This window comes from Ursus maritimus, unplaced genomic scaffold, assembly GCF_017311325.1.
Source record: "Ursus maritimus isolate PB19 unplaced genomic scaffold, ASM1731132v1 scaffold_6, whole genome shotgun sequence".
Classification (NCBI taxonomy): Eukaryota; Metazoa; Chordata; class Mammalia; order Carnivora; family Ursidae; genus Ursus; species Ursus maritimus.
In genome coordinates this window covers 78,801,644-78,828,054 of record NW_024426774.1, presented here as the reverse complement: position 1 = coordinate 78,828,054, position 26,411 = coordinate 78,801,644, and the positions used below count along the sequence as shown (strand labels likewise).

Here is a 26,411-nt window from a genome sequence, read left to right as displayed (position 1 = left end):
GGATGAGATCCGCTTGTCTATCAGGACCAACCACAGGATACGCTTGCATAGCACCCTGTTACTTAGGACTCGGCTGAGATCAGTAGGCCGGGCAGCACGTACAAGGAGTGCCAGCCTCGATGGCCAACTGGCTCAGACCAAAGCTCTGTTCAAGCTCCATTCTTGTTGTCTTTTAACCCATGTAAAGGTTTACTTCCCAGACTCGTCCCTCGCTGCTAACTCTTACCACTGTCTTTCTACTTTGTAAGTAAGTGCTAGGCCATTCCTTGTCTCCTCATTGGCCTGATCACTATGACCTACTTTGTCCCTCCTTGCAGTGGCCCAGAGCAAGGCTGTGTGCTTCATGCCCTGCCCAAAGGCCAAGGGGACAAGAAGGAGCTGAAGTTAGCCCTCCTCTGCTCCCCTAGCCTTGTGTCTGCCACAAAACTACCCTCCCTGCCCGCCACAGGAAGGGCTCTCTTCTATTTCATCTGCTCAGAGGGGGCACTTCCTGCAAGGACAGAGTAGAGACTGACGGTGGCCCTGTCTGCCCCTTGTCCCCCCACCCCCCGCCGTTTCTGCCTTTCCCACTTACTTTCTATACTCCAGAGTTAATGGGTGAACACGGAGAATGGTTTGTTGTTGCTGTTTTCTTACAGAGAAGCTTTAAGCAAAGTTTAAATCAGTCACTTCGAAAAAAATATTTATTTGATTGCAAATATATATACATTTATATGTATAATAAATAGCAGACGTGGTAGCCGATAGCCACAAAGCAAAAGTGACTGTTTCTGCCGATTCTGCTCAGACCGCTTGAAAAGTCTGAGGGGCATCGTGCCCTGAATGCGAGCAAGAATCTGGAGAACTCACTCTCCCTCTGTGCAGAGGCTCTACCCAGAGCTTCGGGGTCATTCCAGGGCCTTCCAGCCTAGCTCAGAATCGACAAAACACTTCCCCGTCTTGTATCAGCTCGACCGGTCTGTGTGTTCTGTCCATCCACATCTCCACTCACCAGGGACGGGGAGGAGGCGGCTCAGGGTCCGCTTCACCGTTCCCTAGGCTGGGAGCTCCTCCCAGTGGTTTCTGCTTTACTGAGTCATTTCAAGTGAAAAACTTCGGGGATACGTCTGAGCTGGCTCTGCCTGAATCCTTTCGAGTTTTTCACTGGCATATGGTAGCGCATCTGCTTCCAGAACCTGGAATTGGGAGGGACTGATTTTGAGTTTCTCCAAGTGACCGTGGGCAAAACCCGGAGAGCTCTTTTCACAATATGAGGTAGAGACTCTGGCTCTTGGAAGGAGCAGAACTTAATTAAAATTAGCTTCAGTCTTTGGTCATCCAAGGCCAGATTCACCGCGGCTTGTAGTTCAAAGATACTGGGTCCATTGACATAGTTGGGGCTCAAGATAAATATTCCTCTTCGACTTTTCTTAATCATGTTTACAATGTCTTCGGCATACACTGGAAATAAAGAATTTAAGGAACTGTTATTGCTAGACCTGGCGTCTCAATAACCCCGAATCTCCGAATCTCCCAGATCTACCCAGAGGGTTCCTTGCAAAGGCACTCTTAGGGAAGGAGGGAACGGAAGCCTGGTTTGCCATGTCGCTTTGCTGTATCAACCCTACTGACAGTTGAAGATATCCTCTGGTGTCCAGTGACTCCCAACTTTACATTCCTTTCTCCTCTTTGCGTTCCTCAAACTCTCAATTCCTCTAACAGCAGGCACAAGGCAGGCTGGGCTAACAGAGGGCATGGGATGCCCCAGGCTCCCGGGTAGGGTGCCTGGGGCAGAGGAAGGGGGGGACGGAATGAGATCTGCACATCGGATGAGTGGCCAGGGCTGGGCCTCACCTTGCCCAATGCTGAGGGGTGTGGCCAGCAGTCCTACAAAGCGGAGGGGACCCCCTGCGTGGGATGACAGCGATGATTTCCTACAGAGGAGCCAGGAACTCGAGCTTTGTTCAGGAAGGCCTCCCTAGGGCCCAATAATTTTTTTCTGAAGACGGGTTTGTTTGGATGACAGAACATGGCTCTGCAACACATGTTCTCCTGTGCTGTGGCCCAACGTATTCTCAGCTCGTGAAACTTTCCAGAAGACGTATAGCCCAACAGAAGGAATGACGGGAAAGCCCACAGAGCGCTTGTATTCAACTGTCCTTTTTGTCCTAGCTCACCTCTTGGCGCGCAAGACCTACCTCCGCCCGGGGCCACATCTCTTTCGAGCAAACACAAGTTGTATCCGTATTTGTTTTCCAAAACTTCAGGGAACAGATTCAGAGCCAGGTATTCCTCACTCAGAGATGAACTGGCCTCGCTCTCAGAAGAGCTCCATTTCGCATAGGATACGAAAGCATCAAATACCTTTCTATCTGAGGAAGAGAAACGATAAAAAAAAAAAAAAGTTAACCATTTACCTATGTCTCACTATCGTGGTAGAGCTAAGTGAGCTCTCTATCCTATGATATATGGGCAAGTGTTGGGCTCCTTGCAGAATTGATTGAACGCTCAAAAAGCAGCAGCTGTGTCCATTTCAGAATCACACTGCTGAGTGGTGTCGGCTGTCCAATCGGATTCGAATTCTCATTTTTGACGCACTCCTGCCTTTTCACTGAGGTCAGATCAAACAGCTGTGGCTTCTGTGATTAAATCACACGTACTCGGGGGTTCCTCTGAATTTTCTTTGCACGGCGCTGTTGCCGTCTCATGAGTTATACATCAAAGAAGAGTCTGTTCCGTCAGAGCCTAGTAACGTCCCGCGAGCAAAGCCCTGCCGAGACCCAGCACCTTGCAGAGGACAGAGCTGACAGCACATGGACCTCTACCAGAATCCTCAAGTGTAAAATGGGGTATAGAACTCTCTGGTGGATGGCTTTCAGAGTCATGTGACATAACGTCTGCAAAGTGCATGGTGTTTGGCTCACAGCACGTGCCAGGTAAATATCCTTTTCCCCTGCTTTCTAGATGGGAAATCATATTTATGAAACTCGTTTCGGGATATTTGTAAAGTCTCATGAGCCTCTTTTGAGCGGATTATTACCAACGCACATTGAGTACTGGGATGTGCCATACAACTAACCAAGAGAGGTGGAAATCTCAGAAGTCCACTCATGGGCATCGGCATCTGGACATACCAGGTTTGTATTCCAGCCCTTTGCACAATGGCTGGCAAATAGTAGTGTTACTGACGTAATGGGCCCGACACCTGCTGCACATGGACATAAGAGAGGCCACCGTAGATGGAAATGCCAGCAATAGATAAAGAAGAGGGAGCGCGGGAGGTCCAGGAGACAAGAAAGGGGGATGCCGAAGAACAGTAACCCAGGAGGCTCATCTGCGAAGCTCCTCGCTGCCCCGGGGGGAAAGCGGAGGCTCGTGGGGCAGGGCTCACAGAGAAGGGCTGTGTCGTTTAAATGTGTGACATGCCCTAGTCGCCGCCATTCCTTCCACATCGCTGCGAAACTCCAGAGAGCTTGGATTTTTCTATAATCTGGAAATAGTAAATTACTTCGGTACTAATACTTCGGTACTAAATTAGTGAATGGGAGTATCAGACCTCTGCTAGGTCCTTTGCAACTCCAACCAGTCTACATCTCTCTGAAATTTTGGATATTCGGCATTAACTTCAAAGGAAACAGCTATTTTGCTATAAAACATTAGATTGGCCACAGAAGGGCGCTGAATCACGGTGCTTTAAAACCGGATTCTGCCTCCTCATCAGGTTCCTGTCTGTGCAAAGTAAAAAGAGAAAGGACAGATTTAAAAGTTTCACAGTTGATTGGCTCTTCTGTACAAGCTCTACAATCTTAAGATAAATATTTTATTTAAAAAAAGCATAATTCATCTAGGGGAATGATTAAGACATTGGTTAAATAACTTGCTCAACTCATAAAAGCTGAAAAGCTAATTTGAAGAAATAAATCTCAAAAAACACTCTTGGCTACAGGATTTCTTGCATGAATTCTCAATAATTAGTCCAAAGAAAGGTACGACTGATGCATTGCTTTTCTTGCCCTTTGCCTGTAGATCTGAGAACTCTTCGCTGCGTTCCCAGTGTGGGGCAAGCCCTGGCATGGGAAGTCATCACCCCCGGAATCCAGCAGAAGGGATCCTGCCCTTTCCCAGCAAGAGAATCATTCACTAAAACTGCAAATTGAATCTTAGAGACCTCCAGGGCTAGAAAAATGCTCAAACAAGCTCTTCTAGTCTAAAGAAGCAAACACTAATAAGCGCTAAGATCCTGTCTCCTGGGAAGTGGGCAGATAGCTTCATTCATTGTAATAGTACCTGGATTTTATAGTTTCACACTTTCTGAACACGGCCAGCATCTTCAAAGCCCCTTATTTTATAGATGAGGCTAACCGAGGTAATAGCTAATGGGGGCTCTGAGCCAAACCTTGTAGGGCCAAATCCTCAATTCTAGCGCCATCTTGCAGTTCAGTTTTGGGCCCGTGACTTCATGTCCTTCTGCCGGGCTTGCAGAATTGCCGTGACAGTTCAAGCGGCTGATACCTCTGACTGGAATGCCCTCAGTACTCAAGAGATGATAACAACTGGCATCTACTGAGTGTTTACTAAGTGTAGACGCTGTTCTAAATGATAAATATGTGTTATGGCGACGAGGCCCCAGAGCATTCATTGTGATTGTGATTACAGTCCCATTTTACAGGAGTGGAAACTAAGGCACTGAGATGTTAGGTCATTTGTCACATTGTGTTAGGTTGATGAGCAGGGACATTATTTTCCAGCCCGGTTGCTCTATCTACAATAGCATCACCAGTCAGCAAGATTCCTGGTAAACGGACTGAAAAGAAGTGATTTCTCCACCTGCTCCTGGCTCTCCCAGGTGTGAAGCCACCAGACCTGGAAGAAGGTCTCAAAGCCTGAAGAGTATGACTTTCTCCATCAGGCAACATCCATTTGTTGAGTGACTCCCTCTAAGTCAGTTCTGAGAGGAAAATTCAGAGGCAAGTTGGGGTCACCTTACCCCCGAGTGTCTCATCCTTGCTCTGGTAGGTTCGGTACAGCAGGACTATTTCAATCCAGTACATGTAGAGCAGAGCAGCTGCCGTCAGCACGCCTGCCAGGGTCATGACGGTGCCAAGTAGGATGTAAATGAACACCGCTGGAGGAAACATGGCAGCCATGAGCAAATGCAGAGACAGCTTTCCTGGGACAAGACCACCACATTCCAACCAATGCTGTGGGCCCGTCCAACACCTTTTCTGACCCAGTTATTTTATCAAAATCACCGCTGTTGGAAGCGTTCCTCTGAATTTGGAAAAACGTACAGTTACATCTTGAGAGAACTGTCGTACAATGAATTGGAGACAATTCATGGGAACGGGCCATTCCTGGCTGGGGTGGCCAGGGAAACTGATCATGGCCACTTCTAGTTATTTTTCCCCCATAAACCTCCACACAACCCGTTTGCAGCGCTCCCATTGCATAATATAAATTATGTGCACGCACTATCATCGCTACCAAGGTCTAAACTTCCTGAGGCCAGGAGCTATGCGTGGCTTGGTTTCATACCCTCCACGGTACCTAACACGTGAGACCTTCCACACACCTCTCCTGACAGGAGCCCCATTACCAAGCAGCCACTATGGCCAAGCACAAATTTTGTCTCATGTAAGCCTCACTAGCACTCAAAACTTGCTTGTTCTTGTACTCATTTATTAACTGAATGAATGATATCAAGCTTACCACTGAGTGTCTTCTTAAAGAAATTTCAGAAACGATTCTTTACCAGCAATTTCCACTCCACCTTTAAAAGGCTGTGGTCTGTGATATTACACATACCACCCTGAACAGTGAGCAAGATGAGTCTTCTTCCATATTCCAATACCCGACCATCACGTTCTCTGGACTGAGAAGCCAGGACAAGAAAGCCCTAAAAGGGAGCTAGATCCTAGCACCATACCTGTTACACAGGACATGCCCTTTAGGTATTTGGAGATAGAATAAATGAGTAAGTGAATGAATGAATGAATGAATGAATGAATGTCAGGCTTTTCTAACACAGCCCCCATACATAAGGTATTAGTTAAAAGGACCAGTTCTGGATCACTGATATGAAACCTACTAGTGATGTGTCTTTGGCCAAAGTATCAAATGGTTTAATACAAGCCAAGTGCATGGTGTCCAGCATCTAGCAAGTGTCATTTGCTGTCAGCATCATTACAGTTCTTTAGGAAAATTCCTCTCCTCCCAGATAAAAGCAGTTGTGCGCATGGTGAGGCAACCTTCCAGGCTTACCTCCTTTCTTTTCTTTCAGTTGGATGGACTGGGTAGTGTTTCCGATGGCGTTCTGGGCAAAGCAAATAAACTTCCTGCGAAGCTCCCTCTGAGTAACTTTTTTCAAGCGGATAACACGTGAAATGACTTTATCCTTTTTAGTGGATTTAACACTAGGAAAGAAGGATGAATACCGTACTCATTCAGTAGCATCCACTGACCACCTTTGCAGTATTCGGAACTCATATGAGCAGCCAACAGTTTGGCTTTCAGCAGAGCTAAGAGATCGCATAGTAGAAGGAGATGCCAGGAGAACATGGGATCGGCCATCTTAGGATGCGGGCTCATTTTTGATGGTTGAATCTGCTAGGCACCATTTTATGCATTTACAGCAGAATTTAATTTACGGTGGGTCTCATTTGACCTTCATCACTCTAAGCATTCCCCTTGAAAATAGACGGTAACAATAATTTAAGAATAATATTGACTATTGACTCACTTCCACCCAGGGTTTATCCTGTTGAACACTCCATTTGGACTATCGAGTCTCCTTCACGCCTCACCTCACAGGAGCCCCCATGAGGTAAGAGTATGATCATCCCCACTTGGCCAGCAACGCAGACCAGGCACAGAAGGTGGGTGACAGTCCAAGGTCACTCTGCTTGGAAGTGGCAGCCTGAGTCCTGGGCCTAGGCCACTCTGCCCCATCCAGCAAGTTGTAAGTCTCAGTATTCTTTCACAATTTGGGTTCTCTAAAGTTGGCGATCTACAGTCTGTCTTTACATGAAGGAATGTTGTTTGTATGGATGGTGTTTTAGGTTGTGTTGCTTGAAGCCTACGAAACCAACTCACATTCACTGAATGCTCCCTACTGGTCAGGGACCGTGAGGAGAATGTCACCTCTACTGTATCAGCTCCCTACAGGGAAGGACCTTGGAAAGTGGACATAAGTGTCCACAGATTACAGATGGTGGGATGGAGTCTTGCAGGGGTCAAGGGTCGCATTGTCAATAGGTGGAAAACAGAGATTCGAGCCCAAGGGCTTGTGTGACTTCCCTTGTCCTAGCAGTTCTTGCTAAATTCTATTACTGTTATCAAAATTTGTTCTTTACTTTTTGTAGTAATGTGCACTTTTCAAAATATTACATTTGTTCATTGAAATGTTTTAAGACTCAGAAGAAAGTGCTTAATACATAGACTATTAATCTGGAACAGATTTTGGAAAAACAAGGGACTCCATTTTTTAGTGACGGCCCTGACAGATTAGATCCAAACTCTTAATCCTTCCAGGTACCGGAGTCCAGCTTCACGAAGCATTGGATAGCTCTGAATAGCTGGAGTTTTCCTTTCTATTGAGCCAAACTGTCTTCCCGGCAAATTCCGTCCACTCATCGGGGTTCTGTGCTCCAGAGAGCGACAAGCTAAGTCTGTTTCCATAAAAATGTAATGGCTTCCAAGGACTTCAAGACAGATATCCCATCTCTGCCTCTCCTTTTCCATTTGGATTGCTTCAACTATTCCTCGCTTCACATACTTTTGGTCAGACTCATTATTGTGTGTTTTCCTCTGGATACATTCCAGATTGTTAATGAGAGCACATTTGGATCCCCGGACTCACCACTGCTCTAAATGGATGGCGCTGGGAAAATGGCCGGGGCGGGCGCGCTACTTCTATTCAGGCAGCCTGGGTCGGTATGCCTGTCTGCTTGTCAGCTTGATGTGTAAAGCAGCCACCTCGAACTGTGGCTACAAGCTGAGCTTCAGGACAACTTAAATAGTTTATGGCCTGTCCGAAACTGCTCTTTAGAACGAACCTGCACTTTGCCTTTCCGTGCTTTCTATCCACCACTAGTTGGCGCTAGTGGCCACACTGTCAATGGCGCCTGTTTTCTCACCTCTAGGTGTATATTGTTAAGGGTTCCAAAGGTGAAAGCATTTCGTGTGGGTTGCAGAGAATATCGTCTGCTAATTTCCTTCTTACCCAATCTCCTGAGACGTTGGGAATTCCCACTCCCGGTCAGAATCTTTAATGTACCATTTTATGACAGGCGTAAAGTTCTTTTGGTAGCCAAATCGTGCCGTGCAGTTAAGAGTTAAAGGCTTTCCTGAAAATGAAGGCGACACAGAAAAATAGGAAGTCCGTGAGAACACTTTGTCCCATGCAGGAGCAAGGCTCCACCCGAAGACCGTTCATGACTGCAATCACGTTTCCAGGTAAAGAACAGGTGTGCCAGAAATAACCAAACATCTAGCTGTCTCTCATTTGGAACAAATAAGACCAGGTCTGTTTGTCTCTGATGGGCAATACTTCTATCTCGAACCTGCAACTGTGTGCTCATAGCACTAAGAATTCTGATGTGGTTTGAGGAAAGACACCAGGCAAATGAGGAGTCCCCTCAGTGACCAGTCTGCTTTTCCAGCGCTGTTGTTGAGTACAAGATGTGTCAACGAAGAACACCTTACTGCTGACCAATAGTTGCATATTAAATTAAAATTGTGAAGTTCCTTTAATATAGTTTAAAGAAGACATTATTTAGATATTCAGCAGTTTCTTGAACAATTTACTATGGTGGGGATGCATAGTATTACACTCTCCTCTTTCTACCCATTTTCCCAGATCCACTCTGCCTCAAACTCAAATTTTCACCTTTAAAAAATCGTCTTTGCACCTTAATAATGTCCCCCTGCCCTGTAATTCTTTGAAATTCACTGAAACCATACGTAGCTTGGCTATTTTTGAATTATTAATTTTTTTCTTTCCTCTTTCCTTGCATTCTTGCGATGCTGCTGATTTTGCAGTCTGTTTCCATAGTCAGGACACACTGATACCGCCATCTAGCGGTCTTTTACCATAGTATGTATTTTGACATTTCTGTAATTAGAACTATTTTAGCATTTCAAAGAGTGCTTATTTTATTGGAACAACCAGCACTTGGTTTAAATAGCGCAGTTCTTATTTTACTGTACGGGATGATGTAGATGTTATTGAAGTTGATAAAATACAAGGAGATCAAGAGGAAAGTCACTCTGCCCCTCTACCCAAAAGACGACACTACTTGGGAATATGAGTTACTTGAGCAGAGATGTAGTGTTCCTCTACAATTACCTTAAAGACCACACCAAACACCAAGCTTACAAAGATTCATGCTATTCAAGTTGGTAAATTGGTTAAATTTACAGACTTCACCAATGGACCTCATGTAAGTAACCACCTGTTTCCGGGATGAGTAAGGAAGAATCCAAAATCTATTGATCATGTCCAATGCACCAGCCATCTAACATACATTATCCTACGTTTCTCGATGCATCCAGATGAGGTCAGTTTTCTTCTGTCTGTTTACAGATTTAAACCCTGAAGCTTAGAAAGAATAGCTAATTCTGTAAGGTCACAAAAGTAGCCAGTGGCTGAGCCAAGATTCACACTCAATTCTGTTTGACATAAAATCCCTAGCCTCGGGATGCCTGGGTGGCTCAGTCAGTTAAGCGTCTGCCTTCAGCTCAGGTCACGATCCCAGGGTCCTAAGATCGAACCCCTCATCAGGCTCCCTGCTCAGTGGGAGCCTGCTTCTCCCTCTGCCTGCTCTGCCTGTTGCTCCCCCTGCTTGTGCCTGCTCTCTCTCTCTGACAAATAAAATCTTAAAAAAAAATCCCAAGGCTCTTTTCCTTATATCACACTTAGACCTGCTCCCAGAAGCACAATGTCATTCAATGGTGATAACACAACCCACCTTACCAAGTTCTACTTCCAGCGTGTCCTTGATGGGATCCAGGATATCTGGTTTGTGATTAGTGTCTTTCACTGAAAGATGAGAATAGAAATGATTATGTGCATTGGGAAATCTGAAAGCCCGCTTCCTGAAGATGTGTGTACAAAGGGGCACTTTGATCTCAATGCTTCGGAGCTCCCTCTTCAATTCTGATTCATAGTCTATAAGGCTAGGAACTAAGGTTTCCATGTGAAAAACCAGCCTCCAAAAATGACCATGACATCAGGCCACAGGTGCTAGCAAATTAGTCCCTGACAAATCCTTATCCACTTGGGTGCATTTTCTTCTGCACCAGCCCTGCTCAACCATCGCAGACCTGAGCCCCCATTCCCATCTTCTCCTACAAGATTGCTTTTTGGCAGCATCTGGCTGAGTAATCCAGAAAAAGAACACACCTGAGAAAATCCCCACATCAGCCAGACTAAGGTCCACCTACTCCATCACCAAGTTTGTGGTTTATTTCAAAATAAAGGTGAGTCCCGCCCTCCATTGCTCATTTATCCCTCAACTTCCTGCCCCAAACTGTTAAGTAGGGCTCCAACTTCCTCCTGACTATGTCCCATCTCCTGATAAAGGAAAATTAATCACCTCTGCTCTGGACATTGTCCTCTTACTTCCCGGGAACCCTCCTTCCCTCAAAGATTCCATCTCTCCCCTGTATATTTGCCTCTCTCTCTCCTCTCCGCTCCCCCCGCCCCACGTCTTCCCATTGGCATTTATTAATGCTCAGTCTCTCCATCTTAAAACAGAGAAAAACCCCTGCACCTCATTTCCCTGCTGCCCTCATTCTCCTTCCTTCGCAGCCGAATTCTTGAAACAGTGCTATATGCTCATCTCCATTCTCTCGCTTCCTGTGGAGTTCTATTCCTGCCCCCATCACTCCACAGACACTGCTTTGGCTAAAGACCCCAATGATCTCCTGGCACCTAAATCCACTGGGCACAACTGAGTTTTCCTTCAGTTTTATTTCCCAGCAGCCTTGGACACTCCTGGGCACCGTCTCTTAGAACCCTCTCGTCTTTTGGTTCCCTGCTTCCCTTCTCTCCTGTTCACCTACCGCCTCTCTGCTTGCTTCCCAGTGTGTTTGGGGGCCCCACTTTCTCTGTGCTTCTTGTAAATATCAGTTTTCTTCCTTGTTCTCTGCTGTGGTGCTCTTCCCTACAAAAGGTCTTGAACCTTGAAATGATCTCTCTCCCACGTCATCAATTTCACTTCCTTTACAGCTCTCCTCCCCACCCTTCCACCAGTACCCACTCGCTTATGTAAATAATGAGTGCCATCTTCCCAAACCCAATGTTGAGTTCTCAAACATTTATGTAAATAATGACTGCCATCTTCCCAAACCCAATGATGAGTTCTCAAACGTTTATGTAAATAATGACTGCTGTCTTCCCAAACCCAATGATGAGTTCTCAAACGTCACCACTGAGGCAGAGTGTCACTCCTTCTGCCCAGAGATACCTTAGTCACTTGTCCCGGGACAGTTTCCATCTGTTCTCACACCCCTTCTCTATCCCCGCTGGGGATCTTCCCCTTCCTCCCAAACTTTCCAAGTATTGCAATGCTCCAGGCCTCAGTTCCAGGTCCTCTTCTTTCTATATTCACTCTTTAGGTGACCTCATGTAGTCCCTTTGCTTTAGATATCATGTTGACCACCCTCACATTTCATCTCCAACCCTAACATCTGCAGACTGGTTTATCCGAATTCCTCCTTGTCGTCGTGATTTGGATCACTAAAAGTCCTTTCAAACCTAATTCTTCATTTCTTCCTTAGACCCATTTCTTTTTCAGCCTTTTCTTGTTTCATGAAATGGTGTCACCATTGACCAACTTATCCAGGCCAGGAAACAAAAACATCCTTCATGTCCCTCTTTACACATTAAATCCATCATCACGTTCTGTTGACGCACAAATAAAGCCATTTCTCATCACCTTTGCTAAGTCTGTGCAGTAGGCGACCAGGGGCATCTTTTAAGAAAATGCATCAAATCTACTGCTCCCCCATTTGTCCCCTATGTCAGCTTTTATCTATGCCATACAATGCTATCCTCCATCAGTATCTAACAGGAAGTCCACACAGTTGCCCAGCCTAAAACCCAACTCTCTCAGCCTGGATCCCTCCTTTTCCCTCTTCCTCACCGCCAATTCCCAAACCCTTTCAGACGTACCTCCTCCATCTTTCCCGAGTCTGTCCATTTCTGTCCAGCCTCACTGCAGCTCCTAGTTGAGGCCACCATCAGCAATTGCTCTCTCTATCCTTACTCCCCCCAAATCCACTTTCTACACAGCAGATGGAGTAATCTATCTCAAATACGAATCTATTCCTGACACTCTCCTGCTTAGAACCCTCACTAGCTCCCCATTGTTCCTTAAATAAAGTTCAAACCTGCTAAAACAGCAGGATGTCAGTCCTGCTTCCAGACCCTCACTCTCAATAGACCTTCTTTTCCTTCCTGGACTGTGCATGCACTCTCTCATCTCCCAGACATTGACTATGCTGCTCCCTCTGCCTGGAACAGCATCTTGACCCCCCTCACTGCTCTGGTTTGGGCTCACCCCTCAGTTCGCACTTGGCCATGGTGTGTCCAAGTTTGGGTTTTGTGGGCCTCCCATATGCCCCATTGCTTCCCTTCCTCACCACTCATTGAAATGTATTGTGATGGCCTGTGTGCCCCACAAAGTGGGAAGTTCTGGGTGGTCACAGAAAGTGTCCAGAAGCTCATTCTTACAGCCGTAGCACCAAGCCCAGGGCCCGATATGTATTAAATGTGCAACAAATATCCGTGTAAAAATGAATATGTGAAAGAATGAATGAGTGAGTGAGGAAAACAGGAATGCTTGGTTGAAATAGAGGCAACAGATTGTGTAAGACATCCCTTGGAAGAAAGAGAAAAGCAGATTCTGCCCCTGAAAATTTGATAGGCTGAGTTATCATGCCTAAGAGAGGAACAATCACACATCCCGTGGAGGGGGCAAGGGGTACAAGTGGGATGCTTACATTCTAACTTCTTCTCCAAGGAGCAATCTAATATAAACGTAAATTGCTGAGATCCAGGAAGGAGGCGGAAGTGGTTATCTTGGCCTCAGGGTGTTTAATGTAATTTGTATCTCACACTAAAAGAAGAGGAGGTAAAAATAATCAATGTATTTACTAAGAGCTAACTCAACCATTCTGTAGCTCTTTAATACAAAGGTTGAATGACTGATCCTGTTGTGTTTTGACAAAAGCCATGCTTAAATTAATTGCAGCATACAATTTATTCATGTGGGCACTTGTAAATCCAGTAAGAATGACCCAACGGAAAGACTGGGCCAAATATAGACAGATCACAGAAGAATAAACCCAACAGACCAATAAAAATATAACAAGGTATTAAATTTCATTTTACTCATGGAAATGGAAATTGGGACTTAAAGAGAGAGAGAGAGAGAGAGAGAGAGATCTCACTTGACACCAATCAAAAAGTCTGATAACACCAAACATTATTTGGGAATTATGGGACTCTGTTCCCTGCTGAAGGGGGTATAAATTGGCAAAACGATACCTTAGAATAATACCACGTGTTTTTAACACAAAACACATATTATAATATAAAACAATGTTCTTTTTATTAATGCCTACATATATTTGCAGAAAAACATAAGGACATAAATGGAAGAAGATAAGCTACAAGATTGGACTACAGCTGAGAAGGGAAGGAGCAGGAAGAGATAAGAACATAGGCCTCAAGCTGTCCCTGCAATGTTTTGTTTCTTTAAAGGAAAAGCAAGATTTTAAGCACGTGGAAAAACATTAACATGTATTAAAGCTGGCGATAGGTTCATGGTGGCACTGCTGCATGTGAAATATTTAATATAATTTTTAACTTATTGGAAAACAAACCAGGGATTGATCAATACAGGGAAAACCCAACTTGTGACAATGTGCATGTGATCCAGGACTAGGCTTTCCCTGGGGGATGGAATCTAGGTTAAGGGAAAATTAATGTTTTCCCACATTCAAGGCTTCACATGACTACGAGTATATGGTTAACTTTTCTTTTTTTCCAAAAAGGAAACCATTACTAAGCCAAAAGAAGGTAACTTTAATTGGGTCACGGGGCTTCAAATCCCAGATCTTGAAACGAAAATCTCACTTACCAATGGTTGTCACTTGGACAACAGCTCTGACTGTCCATGAACTTGGGCTATCCGATTCAGTGTAATCACACACGTACGTGCCGTCCTGTTCTTCGTAAACTTCATCCACTAGGATTGAGTTGCTCCTTTCTTTAAGGAGTGGATTTCCATTCTAATCCAAGGGACAAGAAAAATAAATAACTTTCTTTAACTGGAGAATCGTTATTAATATTAATCACAACAATAGAAGAACTTTACAAACGAGAGCATCACCGAAGCTGTGAAGAGCTTCTGTGCAGAAACTGTATTTGCAAGACTCTCATTTGTTCATGACAGGTATTTAAAAATACAATCACATTATCTGTTAAGATCGAGGCACCAAATCTGACTGATCCGCAAATGTTATTTAGCCTAGTATTTTCCAAAGCATGACTCAGGCCTCTGAAAATATTCTAGAGATCTCATAGTGTTTTAAGGGGCTGATACCTCCATGAATTTTTTTTTAAACCATGTATATTTATATTTACGGAAATTGGCATAGTTTTTTTGTGTGTATGGGGCTAATACAAAGTTTCTTCTGTAAATAAATTTAACTCAAAAAAGGTGAAATTTGAATTAAAAATATTAAGTAAATAACTAAATAGGTGTACATAGATACGACAAAGATTGACTGATGAGTGAAAAACAATGAGCTCATGGTGGACCCACACCCAAGTGGAAACTAAAATGCAATTATGAACATTTCTCTCCCTTACTTAGCATATCCATCAGGGATACTCTTCTACTCTTCTAAGGTCTAAAGTTCTCCCCCAGCTGAACTTACCATTCCTTCCTGCTCTCATTTCCTGCTGCTGCCTCTCCACCCACTTGCCATTCCCTAAATAACCATATTCTTTCCCCATCCATGTCTCGGTACATCTCTCCCACCACTTTCCCCAACACTGGGTAGGCTGTGGCTCCACCTTTGACTCCAACTCAAGAGGAAACTCTGGCAGAGAGAGTGATCAGGCACTCTCCTGGCAGAACCAGGCCCTGCACGCTTCCAGACCTCCACGATCGCACATAGCCCTCTGATCATAATTTCTGTGTACAGTTACCTCTTTCTGTGTAGTTGTTGAGACAGCCTTTGCGCCAAGACACAGCTGCTCCTGGACACACTGGCAGGAATAAACGTAGATCCCTCCCACCAGAGAATGCAGAGTCATGACTTCCTTCTGAGACTGAGAGAGCGCTCAGTCTCAGAAGGCAGGCCCCGGGCATAAGCCAGAGTAGGATGCACTTGGGCAGCCTTGTCTCAATTCACAGGAAGCAGGGATGCTCCCTCCAGTCTAATCAGAGCCTAAAGAATATGCAGGAATCACGCCATTGAAGGGAAGTGCCATCCTGGAAATATTTGAAATGGAGCATGGTTATAGGTAATAAGGCCACGGTGAGGAGGCTGATGCATGTAGATGGATTTGGTTTTTGCATCTCTAGTATTTGGCAAGCAGGCCAGCATCGTAAGCTCTTTGTAAAGGATGAGTGAATAAAGTATGTATAATTGAAAGGTTTTGAAGCATAAGAGTCATGTAATCACCTTCATATCACTAGGGGCTAAGACATAGAAAGGTCTCAAAAATATCTGTTGAATGGTTCGGTATCACTGTACCAATAATTCTGTAGCCCCTAACTTCCACGTAGCACATGGCCTTTCAATCTCTAACAAATAGCCCCTGGAGAGTATCTCTCACCACAGCAGTGAAAAGCAAAAAGATAAGCAACAAAAATAACAAAATAGTAAGTACCTCGTATACAGATTAAAAAATTCTTTCTCAGGTTTTATCTCATATGATTCACTCAAAGGATTCTCTGAATTGGATTGCACAGACTCTCTGAGAAAACCAAGATTCTGGAGTTCCTGTGTTGCCCTGTATCACAGAGCTAGCAACTGAGAGGACTGAGGGTCAATGTGAATTTTTCTGACTCTTGAGTTTCATGTTCTCATTGAGGAATTTCCCTTCTACTTCCCATGCTAACTCATAGGAGCAGGGATTCCCCTACTCCAAGTCTCTGGTGTGGTTCCTGTGGCCCAAGATGGGACTTCCGGTAGGTTGCTAAGGAGCCTGAGGGGAGGGTCAGACTGGTCAGAGGGGGCAGCTGCAGGCAGGAAGTAAAAGAAAGCAAACAAGTGGGGCAGACAATGTTAAATATCAATCAGCTGATCTCAAGGGTTAAGGACCCCTTCAAAAGAAGGGTCAGAGCATGGGTTCAAAGTTCAGAGATAAAACTCTGGAGAATACAATAATCACACACAAAGAGCAGAGATTGGAGCAGAGATGTGTCGTGAATCAGCCAAGAAAGTAATGGGGAGAGGACGCAGAGTGATGACTGAGACCTCAGCTACGCCACAGTGGGGATGGGTCAAAACAAAGTGGACCTGATTTTTTTTTTCATAAAAACATAAGTATGGGGGCACCTGGGTGGCTCAGTTGATTAAGCATCTGCCTTTGGCTCAGGTCATGATCTCAGGGTCCCGGGATTGAGTTCCGAGTCCGGCCCCCTGCTCAGCAGGGAATCTGCTTCTCCCTCTCCCTCTGCCCCTCCCTGCCCCTGTTCATGTGCTCACTCTCCCTCTCTCAAATAAATAATAAAATCTTAAAAAAATAAAAGAAGGTATGACTTCATATGTATTCTTAAGACTTAATGAGATGGAACTAAAAGGAAACATCAAAGAAAACAGGAAAAGTAGAGGCCATTTGTGTCAAGAATAATGGGAAACCCATTCTGGTAAGACGATTGCAAATAAATCCAGTAGGAAAGGGAGGTGCTAACAGGGCTGTTTGCTCAGCTGTGAAACAGTCTTGAAGAAAATACGGAAGGAGGAACGTCTCAATGTGAACCTGTATGAATAGTGTCAGTAAGTCCTAGACAGAACAGAGGCATTCAGAAAAGAGGAAGGCACTTAGGACTTTTAAAGGAATGTGTGAAGCAAGAAGAACAAAGAAAATGTATTATAGGAAATGAAGTTATTGAAATATTACCGTCTAATGTCATCAAGCTCTAATCCTACCAGCCAGTGCAGCCACCCCAGGGAGTACAATACACCCGGTGTTATTCTATGGGAGTGGTGCTCCCCACCATTGGACGACACAGTGAAGATCCTACCAGGGCTTTTGCTACCTAGTTTGGGAGGACTCCCAGCATGGACATCTCGAGCCCTACCCTCCCTGATGGACTTCACATTTCCATGCCTGTTTTAAGGACTCATTATGTCCAGATCTGTGTATATGAGCTCTTCTCTTCCCTCATTGAATTCACTTCTACCTTCTCAACTTGCTAAGGGTTGTGAACATATTTGAGCCAGAAAGACCCAAAACATGAGTCGTCTCTTCTATGTCCCCCAAAATATTTCATCTTGTATTTTATTCCTTGAAGATATCACTGGCATCCACCAATTTCTTTCTGTCCCCACAGCTAGTTCCCTGGACCAGGATTCACACTTGTAAAGTTCGGTCACACCAACAGCAACCCCCAATAACCATACCACATAACCAACCTACAGCCTTTGTTTTCAGCCCTAACCCTAAGTACACCTCTCAGAAATGCCCTGCTACCACCAGGCTGAGCCACTCACCATTCACGGAATGTGCCTCTCGTGCTTCTGCTTTCTGCTCCCATCTGCCTTTTCCTGCAGCTTCAGTCTCTTGCCCTAATCATCAACTGACCACATTCTACTTATACATGAATTTCGTACTCATATTTATCTTCTAAGTGGAAAAGCGTACATTATGAAAAGTATAGACCCATGAGCTAGGTGTTCATCTCTAGCCAAAGTCTTAAATGAATTATTGGGCAGATGGCTTATGAGCTCTTAAAAAAGAGAAGTTGGCTAATATCAGCCAGCTTGCACTCACTACCAACATTCATGCCAGTCTTGTCATTTTCTTGTATGATAAAAGGAAGAGACCAGAGGCTCAGAGGAATACAGGAATATGATAGATGTTCTCTCTTCAATGTAGTGAGTCATTTGGAAAACATGTTCATGAGGTCTTTCTTAAGTAAAATAGGTACATATGGGCTGAATGAGTCAACATTTGGGTGCCCTTTTTAAGTTAATTGAGCAGTAATACTTCCCAAGTTGTAGATTTGTTGTAGACCATGGGATCATGCTAGAGTAAATAGCCCAGGCTGTTCAGTATTTTTGCTGAGACCTATCATGCCTGCCTCTCATCCTCAAGTCACACAAGTCTGGGAGTGATGGCTTAATATGGTGGATTTTAAAATCAATTCCAAGTTCTTGATATGTAGAATGATGAGCTAAAGCCAACAAATAGGGATTTAATTAGAATAAATGGAAAACCTTGAACGTGGGTTACAAATTCTACTCTGTTGATACAAAAGTGAACTGGCTTGATCACAGTTCTTGTGAAAAAAAACAAAAAAACAAACAAAAAACCCAACCTGCCAACTAAGAATGAATCAACCACATAATGGAGCTGTCCCAAGCTAACATAATCGTAGACCACATTGATATGCTGCTCAGAACAAGAAGAAAAGAGTTTCTCTGTTTTCACTGTTGGTCAGGCAACACGTGGGTTATAGCATTGAACAGATGTCAGAAAAAGTGCAGGATCATGAACACTCTGAAATTGCTCGGTGAGAACAACTGAATGGCCAATATACCAACCTTGAAAATACTTTTCAGATATCAAATTGAAATGATCTCTACTTCTTCCCCACTTGGAACAACACTGATCTTTGGTCTAGCCTGTCTCACCAACTCACCAGTTCTCTGTCACTCGGCTCGCAGAATGCCAGGCAGTACTAGTGACTATGAGAAAAGTAGGCCAAAAAGAAATGAGAAGGAGAAGTGGCAGGTCTGAGTGTGTACGTTCCATGGAACGCAGGGCTCCGAGGTGAGGCCGTGGTGACGTCAGCACTGTGGCCAGTGAGTGTGGCACATGAGGGAGGTTGTCTGAAACCACATGGAAAGGTTACTTGGGGCACAAGTCTAAGTCACAAGAGGCCACAGCAGTGTCTCCGACACCCGAGTCTCAATGCCATTGTGGAAGGACTTCTCCTGCTGTCCTGTAGTAATTTTGCCCGTGTCAAAGATTTGCTTAGCGAGAGAATGTAAAATGAATTTCATTAAATGTAATTCTCATTTATTTAAGATGAAGTCTGTTTAGGCTATTTCTTATTAGATTTCTAGAAATTAGCAAAATATGGAGAAAATGTTCTTTGAGTAAATAACAGATAATTCACTCGAATTCTGACTTCTTGGTCATTTACTCTTTCAAGTAAGAATCTCCAAGCCTAAATCTTTTGACATGTTATTAAACAACTTTTGAAAGCCCCCAGAGCCTCGAGCCCATGGATTTATTTCAGTAGGATATTCTATACATCTGGCAGAGGCATCCCTGGTCAGCAGTGTCATTTGAATTCAATAACACCATGTTTTCCTCTGCACAGCCCGTGTTAGCACCTGCTCTCTGTTCTGAGCTGGCTTAGGTGTGACCCACCCACCACCCGAGTACTGGGGGTTTAGCACGAAGGAAAGGAGCATTGCATATTATTTGCTGCCTAATGTCATGACTTCTCGTGATACCCTCCTTCCGTGAGGACTGTGACTTTTCAGGTTAGTGCATGACTGTGTGTGTGTGTGTGTGTGTGTGTGTGTGTGTGTGTGTGTATGCATGTGCACACACACACGCAATTGGGAAACATACCTTGAATGATTACCTATCCAAATCTGCATCAGAAAGTATAATTTAATTTAATTTATTGAATATTTATTTATTTGAGAGAGAGTGTGAGCAAGACAGAGCAGGAGATGGGGGAGAGGGAGAGGCAGACCCCCCGCTGAGCAAGGAGCCCGAGCCAGGCTCGATCCCAGGACCGTGGGATCATGACTTGAGCCAAAGGCAGACGCTTCACTGACTGAGCCATCCAGGAGCCCCTAGAAAGTACAATTTTGACAAGAGACATTGTTGTCCACTTTTAGGACAGATGCTTATTCACCACTAAACACACTGACATTTGCAGTCAAGACTGCAGAGACGTGAAATAAAGCCTCCTTCTGTGAATGTCATACACTGTTAGGGTTTAGTTGACAAGAGCAATATATGCAGAAAACTGGCAACCATTGTGTGGCTTCTGTTTACCTGAGAGTGAAAATAGCCTTCCTTTCAGAGATACAATCGTTGAAAATGTAAATGCATTTTGATCTGAAATGATGGGGGGGGGGGCAAGCCTGCTTTTACTGACCTAGGAACAGCCTACCTTGACATAGCAAGATATCTGTCATCCCAGACCACAAAGACTTTTGAACCAAGGGAAGTTTTGTTCTTAAGAGAACTGAAAATAGGGGCACCTGGGTGGCTCAGTTGGTTAAGTGTCTGCCTTCAGCTCAGGTCATGATCCCAGGGTCTTAGGATCGAGCCCCGAGTAGGGTTCCCTGCTCAGCGGAGAGCCTGCTTCTCCCTCTCCCTCTACTGCTCCCCCTGCTTGTGCACGCTCTCTCTGGGTCAAATAAATAAATAAAATATTTAATAAAAAAAAAAGAGAACTGAAAATAATGAACAGAATAATGGACTCTTCTGGTTTTTAGAAATTAAATTTTAGAAATTTAAAACTTCTAGAAATTTTTATGAAATTAATGTGTTTCTTAAGTTGGGATTTTATTGAGGCCAGCATTTTTTCAGTGTCACTTTAAAATACAAATGTGAGACCTACAGCACATCACATCACTTGTTCTCTCTGTATACTTATTTCTATAGCGGACATGATAGCGCCTGTCTCCCCATTGTCGCCAGGTGTCAGGGGAATCAAGTGAGGAAATGGGTCCTCACACCACAGTGCTTGTACAACCGTGACTCTCTGATTGCTGAGTCTGAGTGCGTAGAACCATGAGCTAAACATGGGCCACTTATGTGGCCGATCAGTGGCAATTTAAAATGAAATTTTTATATTAGCAAACATGTTTTGAAGTCGAATTTCACATTTTACATGACTTTTTACAGCAAAGTATTGGACTTCGAACTATTATTGCAAGTGTAGGAGGCAATTTAAATTCTATTCTTTGTTTCCACCACCCAGGGGTCAACTACCATGGTGCTATGTTGAAGGAGATGCTTATGTGACATTTATATATCCGTTAGTAGTTGGAAAAACTGTAAGATGCCAAGGCAATGTGAAGTGTTTTTGTTATGAAGCTTATTCACATGTGGTTCATAGCGCAAAATCATTAGGAAGCCTGCTTCTTCCTTACCCCCACCCCCTTTCCTCTTTATACTGCCTTCCCGTCTCCCACCTCCCCACCTGTGCAAGACACCTGTCACCTGGGCCACCTATGTTTGCCATAACTGTCCTCCCAGATGTGTTCTCTTTGGAAAGCATTCCAGTCTCCTATTTTGTTCAGAAACCCTCTGGGCCTCACTTGTTGGTGTCTCCCTTCCCCCAGTAGTGCCCATTGCTTTCCAAAGGCAATAGAAATGAACTCGCCTGGTCTTCTGCATTAGCAGATGTTCATAAGTTTATGTCTTACCTCATGCATAATGCACTTAACTTTTAGAAACTTCGTTGGCACTGATCAAAAAGATGGTTCTCCTACTCGCAATATGATGCTCTGTGACTCCCTAGGAGAAAGACCCTTTAGAAGGTCTGGTCTTCTCTGTAGGCACAAGGTCAGGATTTGCAAAGCTCTAGACCCCAGTTTCTCAAACCCACATTTCCATAAAGCACCCATGGGGATGCTACTGTAAAAACTATACTCCTGCATCAGTTTTGGAGAAGTCATTCTTACCTGGTACCAGGTCACCTGTCGACTTTGTGCATCACTTTGGCAGTTGAAAGTAGGGCAACGAATATAGTCAGTGCTACCAAGAAGAAGGTATTGCTCGTGTGGTACAGAGTTATTTGGCATACAGGATAGATTTGTCTTAGGCTTCACTTCTAAGATGGTCTTGACACAACAGGCCTCATCCAGAGGGCTCCTAGGAGAGTTAACAAGGTCTTGTGAACATAGACGTTATATCCGGGTAATAGAGGATTCGGGAATGTTTTCATATAAGAATGCATTCGGGACATACCTAATCCTGGGTCTACAGATATATGACCCAGCATCATGTATTCCTGTCGTCAAAAAGTGCAGGGTGCTCTTCTGGATGACATGAGCAGAGCTGTTAGTTATTTCCCGTAACGGATCTCCATTTTGAGGTTGTAGGTACCACTGGACATCAGATAGGTCCTTATGACCACTGCAGTGCAAGTTTTCAGAGCCTGGACTTCCGTGGGATTGCTGTGACTGTGTTAAGTTACAAAATAAGACAAACTGCTCCCTCGTTGAAGAATATTCCCAAAGCAGTTTCTTGGTGATGCAATCTGAAAACCACAAGGAACAAAGCAACAGAGAGATGCATTAGAAGATGAAACTCTCCCTTGGCAATGCGTTTTTGGACATAACATCTAAAGCACAAAAAGGCAAATAAAAACTAAAGTATTGGGCACCTGGGTGGCTCAGTCAGTTAAGCTTCTGCCTTCGATTCAAGTGGTGATCTCAGGGTCCTGGGATCAAGCCCCACCTCGGGCTCCTTGCTCAGCAGGGAGTCTGCTTGTCCCTCCGCCCCTCCCCCCGTTCATGATCTCTCTATCTCTCTCAAATAAATAAACAAAATCTTTAAAAAAAAATAAACAAGTAGAACTACATTAAACTAAAAAGCTTCTGCACAGCAAAAGAAATGATCAATGAAATGAAAAGATGACCCAAAGAATGGGAAAAAACATTTTCAAACCATTTCTCTACTAAAATATATCTGATTAACATCCAAAAGACATGAAGAACACATACAACTCAAAAGGAAAACCAACAAATACACAAGAACAAACAAATAACAAACAAAAACCCTAAATAAACCACTTAAAAAATGGGCAATGAACCTGAATAAACATTTTCCAAAAAACATATATAATTGACCAACAGGTGCATGACAACAGGTGCTCAACATCACTAATCATTAGGGGACGGCAAATCAAAACCCCAGTGAAATATCACCTCACACCCGGTAAGATGGCTTATCAACAAAGGACGAGACATAGAGATGCTGGCAGGGGAGAGGGGAAAAGGGAACCCTTGTGCACTGTTGCAATTATAAATTGGTACATCCACTATGGCTTCTCAAAAGAATTAAAAATAGAACTACTGTATGATTCAGAAATTTCATCTCTGGGCATATATCTAAAGGAAATGAAAACACTATGCTGAAAAGATAGTCTGCACTCTTATGTTCATAGCAGTGTTGTTGACAATAATCAAGATATGGAAATTAACCTAAGTGTTCCTCAACAGATGAATGGATAAAGAAGTTGTACACACACACACACACACACACACACACACACACACGCAAGAATATTATTAGGCTATAAAAAAGGAGGAAATCCTGCCATTTGCAACAACATGGATGGACCTTGAAGGTATTATGCTAAGCGAAATAGGTCAGACAGAGAGACAAATACCATATGATGGCACTTATACGTGGAGTCTCAAAACAAAAAACAAAGCAAAACAAAAACCAAATTATAAACATAATTAAATAAATAAAAATAAAGTGAAATTTAGTAACATTTTTAAAAAAAGAAAAAACGGAACAAACTGAACAAATAAAATTATTTAATATTATTTCCAGTGTCCAACCATGAAAAATAAAACAAATAATGGGAAAAAAAAGAGATCAGATTTGTGGTTACCTGAGGCTGGGTGGGGAGTGGGGACACTGGGTGAGGTGGTCAAAATGCACAAACTTCCCGTTATAAGATACATAAGTACTGGGAATGTACTGGAGAACACAATGGCTCTAGTTAACGCTACTGTATGATGGATCTAAAAGATGTCAAGAGAATAGGTCCTAAGAGTTCTCATCACAACGAAGAAACAAAGAAGCTTCTTCTTCTTCTTTTTTTTTTTTTCTTGGTAGCTATATGAGATAATGGATATTAACTACACTTATTGCAGTAATCATTTCACTATTCACGTAGGTCAAGTCACTTTGCTGTATATCTTAAATTTGTGTCCTGCTGTCACTTATATCTCAACAAAACTGGAGGGAAAAAAAATATCAAACTCTAGCTTACGTTTACAAAGAGTACATGACTTAATGAGGAATTAAGCTCCCTTGTCTGTCTTCTTCACTGCTTCCATTTAGAAGGTCATGCTCTAACTCCCTCCCAGGGGACTTGCCAGCAGCCATAGCACTTTCCTGTTAAAGATGACCAAACCATCATCCCTCATTCCCCTTCAGCTGCTCCCACTGAACACCCGGCTACCGTAACTGGGCTCCCCATTGATGCTTGGTATCAGCTGAAAGCTGTTCACCCCAGTAATTTCTCTCTTCCTGCACCCATCTCAACAGTAGGAAGGAAATGCTCTGTATTAGTAGGTCAAGCTGCTGATATATCAGATTATCTGTCACTTCAAACTTTGACCACAGACTCACAGTGTTAACATGAAAAGTGAAAACCCTACCTGAAAGAGTCATTTCTTTAATTCTCTCTCCTGTGACAAGCCAAAGAAATATCCAGCCCAAATAAAGCATCATTCTCCCTGGGTCCTGTCATCCCTTCAGTGAATTTGTTCTGTTGCCAGGCTGTGGTACATTGTGTTTCAGAGCTCCTCCCTGAGAATCCTCTTCATTTCTGTAAGTCAAGAAATGAGAAATGAAGAAATTAGAACCAGTGATCAAAATGCAAGTCACACAGGAAACCTTGAAAGGGGCGGGTCCTACCCAAATGCGCCTTCCCATGCCCACAGTGGTGTGTGGCAGTCTCTGCATGTGTCATTTCTTATCATCTAAAGGAGGAAGTGTCTCGAGCTCACGGTAACCACTTGGACCCCTGCACTATACCGTGTGTTCTTTTGGTGACATTTCTTCAAGGAATTCTTCTTTTTCTTCTTTGTCTTTTTTTTCTCTTAACGTTATCACCATGTATGTATATTTCCATGAGATATTTGGAAAAAGTTAAATGAAACTTTTCCTGCAAAGGTGACCCAAGTTGATTAAAACTGTCGGGATCGCCACAGTTCCGGAAGCCTGTGCTATAGCTCATATGTATAAAATTTCAGAATGTCCACATGTCTGTTTTATTTACTTTATTATTTGTATTAACTGCTAGAGGATAGACTCTCTGTTCCCCAAATAAGAAAGGAAAAGGTGCCACTGGATGACAATACTACTGTTTTACTCTGTGTATCACTCTTGGGGTTGGTTGTAAGAATAAGGAACTTTATCTAAAAATTTGCCCTAAAACACTCCGATACTGCCTTAGGCTCTTTAAAGTGAAGGTGGGGTGGGGGTAGGGAGCAAAACAATCCTCTGAAATAGAAAATTGAGGGAGTAAAATCATCAGAAGAGAGAGAATGAGAACCTGGCCTGTGTTCATGGCAATTTTGTGTCCCTTATTGATAGGGTAGCCATTGGAATTTTCAAACCATTTATAAGAGATGAGAGATAAGGATACTGGGTAGGTGTCTTAGTCCATTTGGGCTGCTTTTTGCTGTACCAGAATACCACATGGTGGGTGGTTTATATACAACGGAAATGTATCGCTCACAGTTCTGGAGGCTGGGAAGTCCAAGATCAAGTCACCAGCATGGTCGTATTCTGCTGATGGCCTTCTATCTAGCACATAGTGCTTTCCACTGTGTCCTCACGTGGTAAAAGTCTCTCTGGAGTCTCTTTTATGAAAACACTAATCCTACTCATGAAGGCTCTGCCCTTATGACCTTCGGAAGCAACTTCCAAAGACCCCACCTCTTAATACCATCCTTAGTGAGAATTCAACATATGAATTTGGAAAGTCCAGAATAGTGTGTAATATTTGGTTATTGTTTAATGTTGTCTTGAACAGAAAATAAAAGTAATTTTGCTATAGGACTGCTTCATCTCTCCTTTTAGAGTCCTGAACTATTATCACTAATATAAAAAGTACTCTGTATTACTCTGTGTGTTACTCTTGGCGTTATAGGAATAAGAAGACTTACCCCCGAGCTTTGCCTAAAAATTCCCCCTAAAATACTCCCATGCTGTCTCAGGTTCTTTAAAGTGGGGGTAGGGTGGGACAAAATAAACTGTACGGTCCCTGTCCTCAAGGATCTGTCACAATGTGAAGAACAATGGTAAATAAAAAATTATTCTGACACATTGGGATAGTGAGAAAGACTTTTATTCAAGACCATTGCAATGAGGGAGAGAAATCAAGCTCTGCTCAGAATACAACGACAACAGGGGAGGGTATAGTCAAGGAGCAAGGTGAGGGGGTCAGGGGCTGGAA

The 26,411-nt window shown here is 43.6% G+C and overlaps 1 protein-coding gene across 4 annotated transcripts; it reads right to left on the bottom strand.

Annotated features, from left to right (window-relative positions):
- Positions 1-665: 665 nt before the first annotated feature.
- On the bottom strand, positions 666-24,804 carry LOC103670635 (interleukin 18 receptor accessory protein). Of its 4 annotated transcripts, XM_008699105.2 has the most exons (10): positions 24,607-24,804; positions 22,175-22,466; positions 21,889-22,078; positions 14,127-14,277; positions 9,953-10,018; positions 8,201-8,324; positions 6,241-6,392; positions 4,967-5,104; positions 2,178-2,351; positions 666-1,440 (listed from the first exon to the last, which is right to left on the bottom strand). In XM_008699105.2, exons 1-10 carry the CDS (start codon positions 24,677-24,679, stop codon positions 1,076-1,078), a joined length of 1,725 nt encoding a protein of 574 aa, XP_008697327.1. In that variant the 5' UTR covers positions 24,680-24,804; the 3' UTR covers positions 666-1,075. The 4 variants fall into 4 exon arrangements, with proteins under 4 accessions (XP_008697327.1, XP_008697328.1, XP_008697330.1 ...); XM_008699106.2 differs by lacking the exon at positions 4,967-5,104; XM_008699108.2 differs by lacking the exon at positions 24,607-24,804 and having other exon boundaries at positions 21,889-22,097; positions 22,175-22,355.
- Positions 24,805-26,411: the final 1,607 nt, after the last annotated feature.

Excerpts from the sequence above, each read along its gene's own strand:
- LOC103670635 (XM_008699105.2), bottom strand. The coding sequence starts at position 24,679 with ATGATGCTTTATTTGGGCTGGATATTTCTTTGGCTTGTCACAGGAGAG. Across the intron at positions 10,019-14,126 it reads TGTCCAAGTGACAACCATTG|TGAAAGACACTAATCACAAA; the intron begins GTAAGTGAGATT and ends CTCATCTTTCAG. Across the intron at positions 2,352-4,966 it reads CAAGGATGAGACACTCGGGG|ATAGAAAGGTATTTGATGCT; the intron begins GTAAGGTGACCC and ends TCTCTTCCTCAG.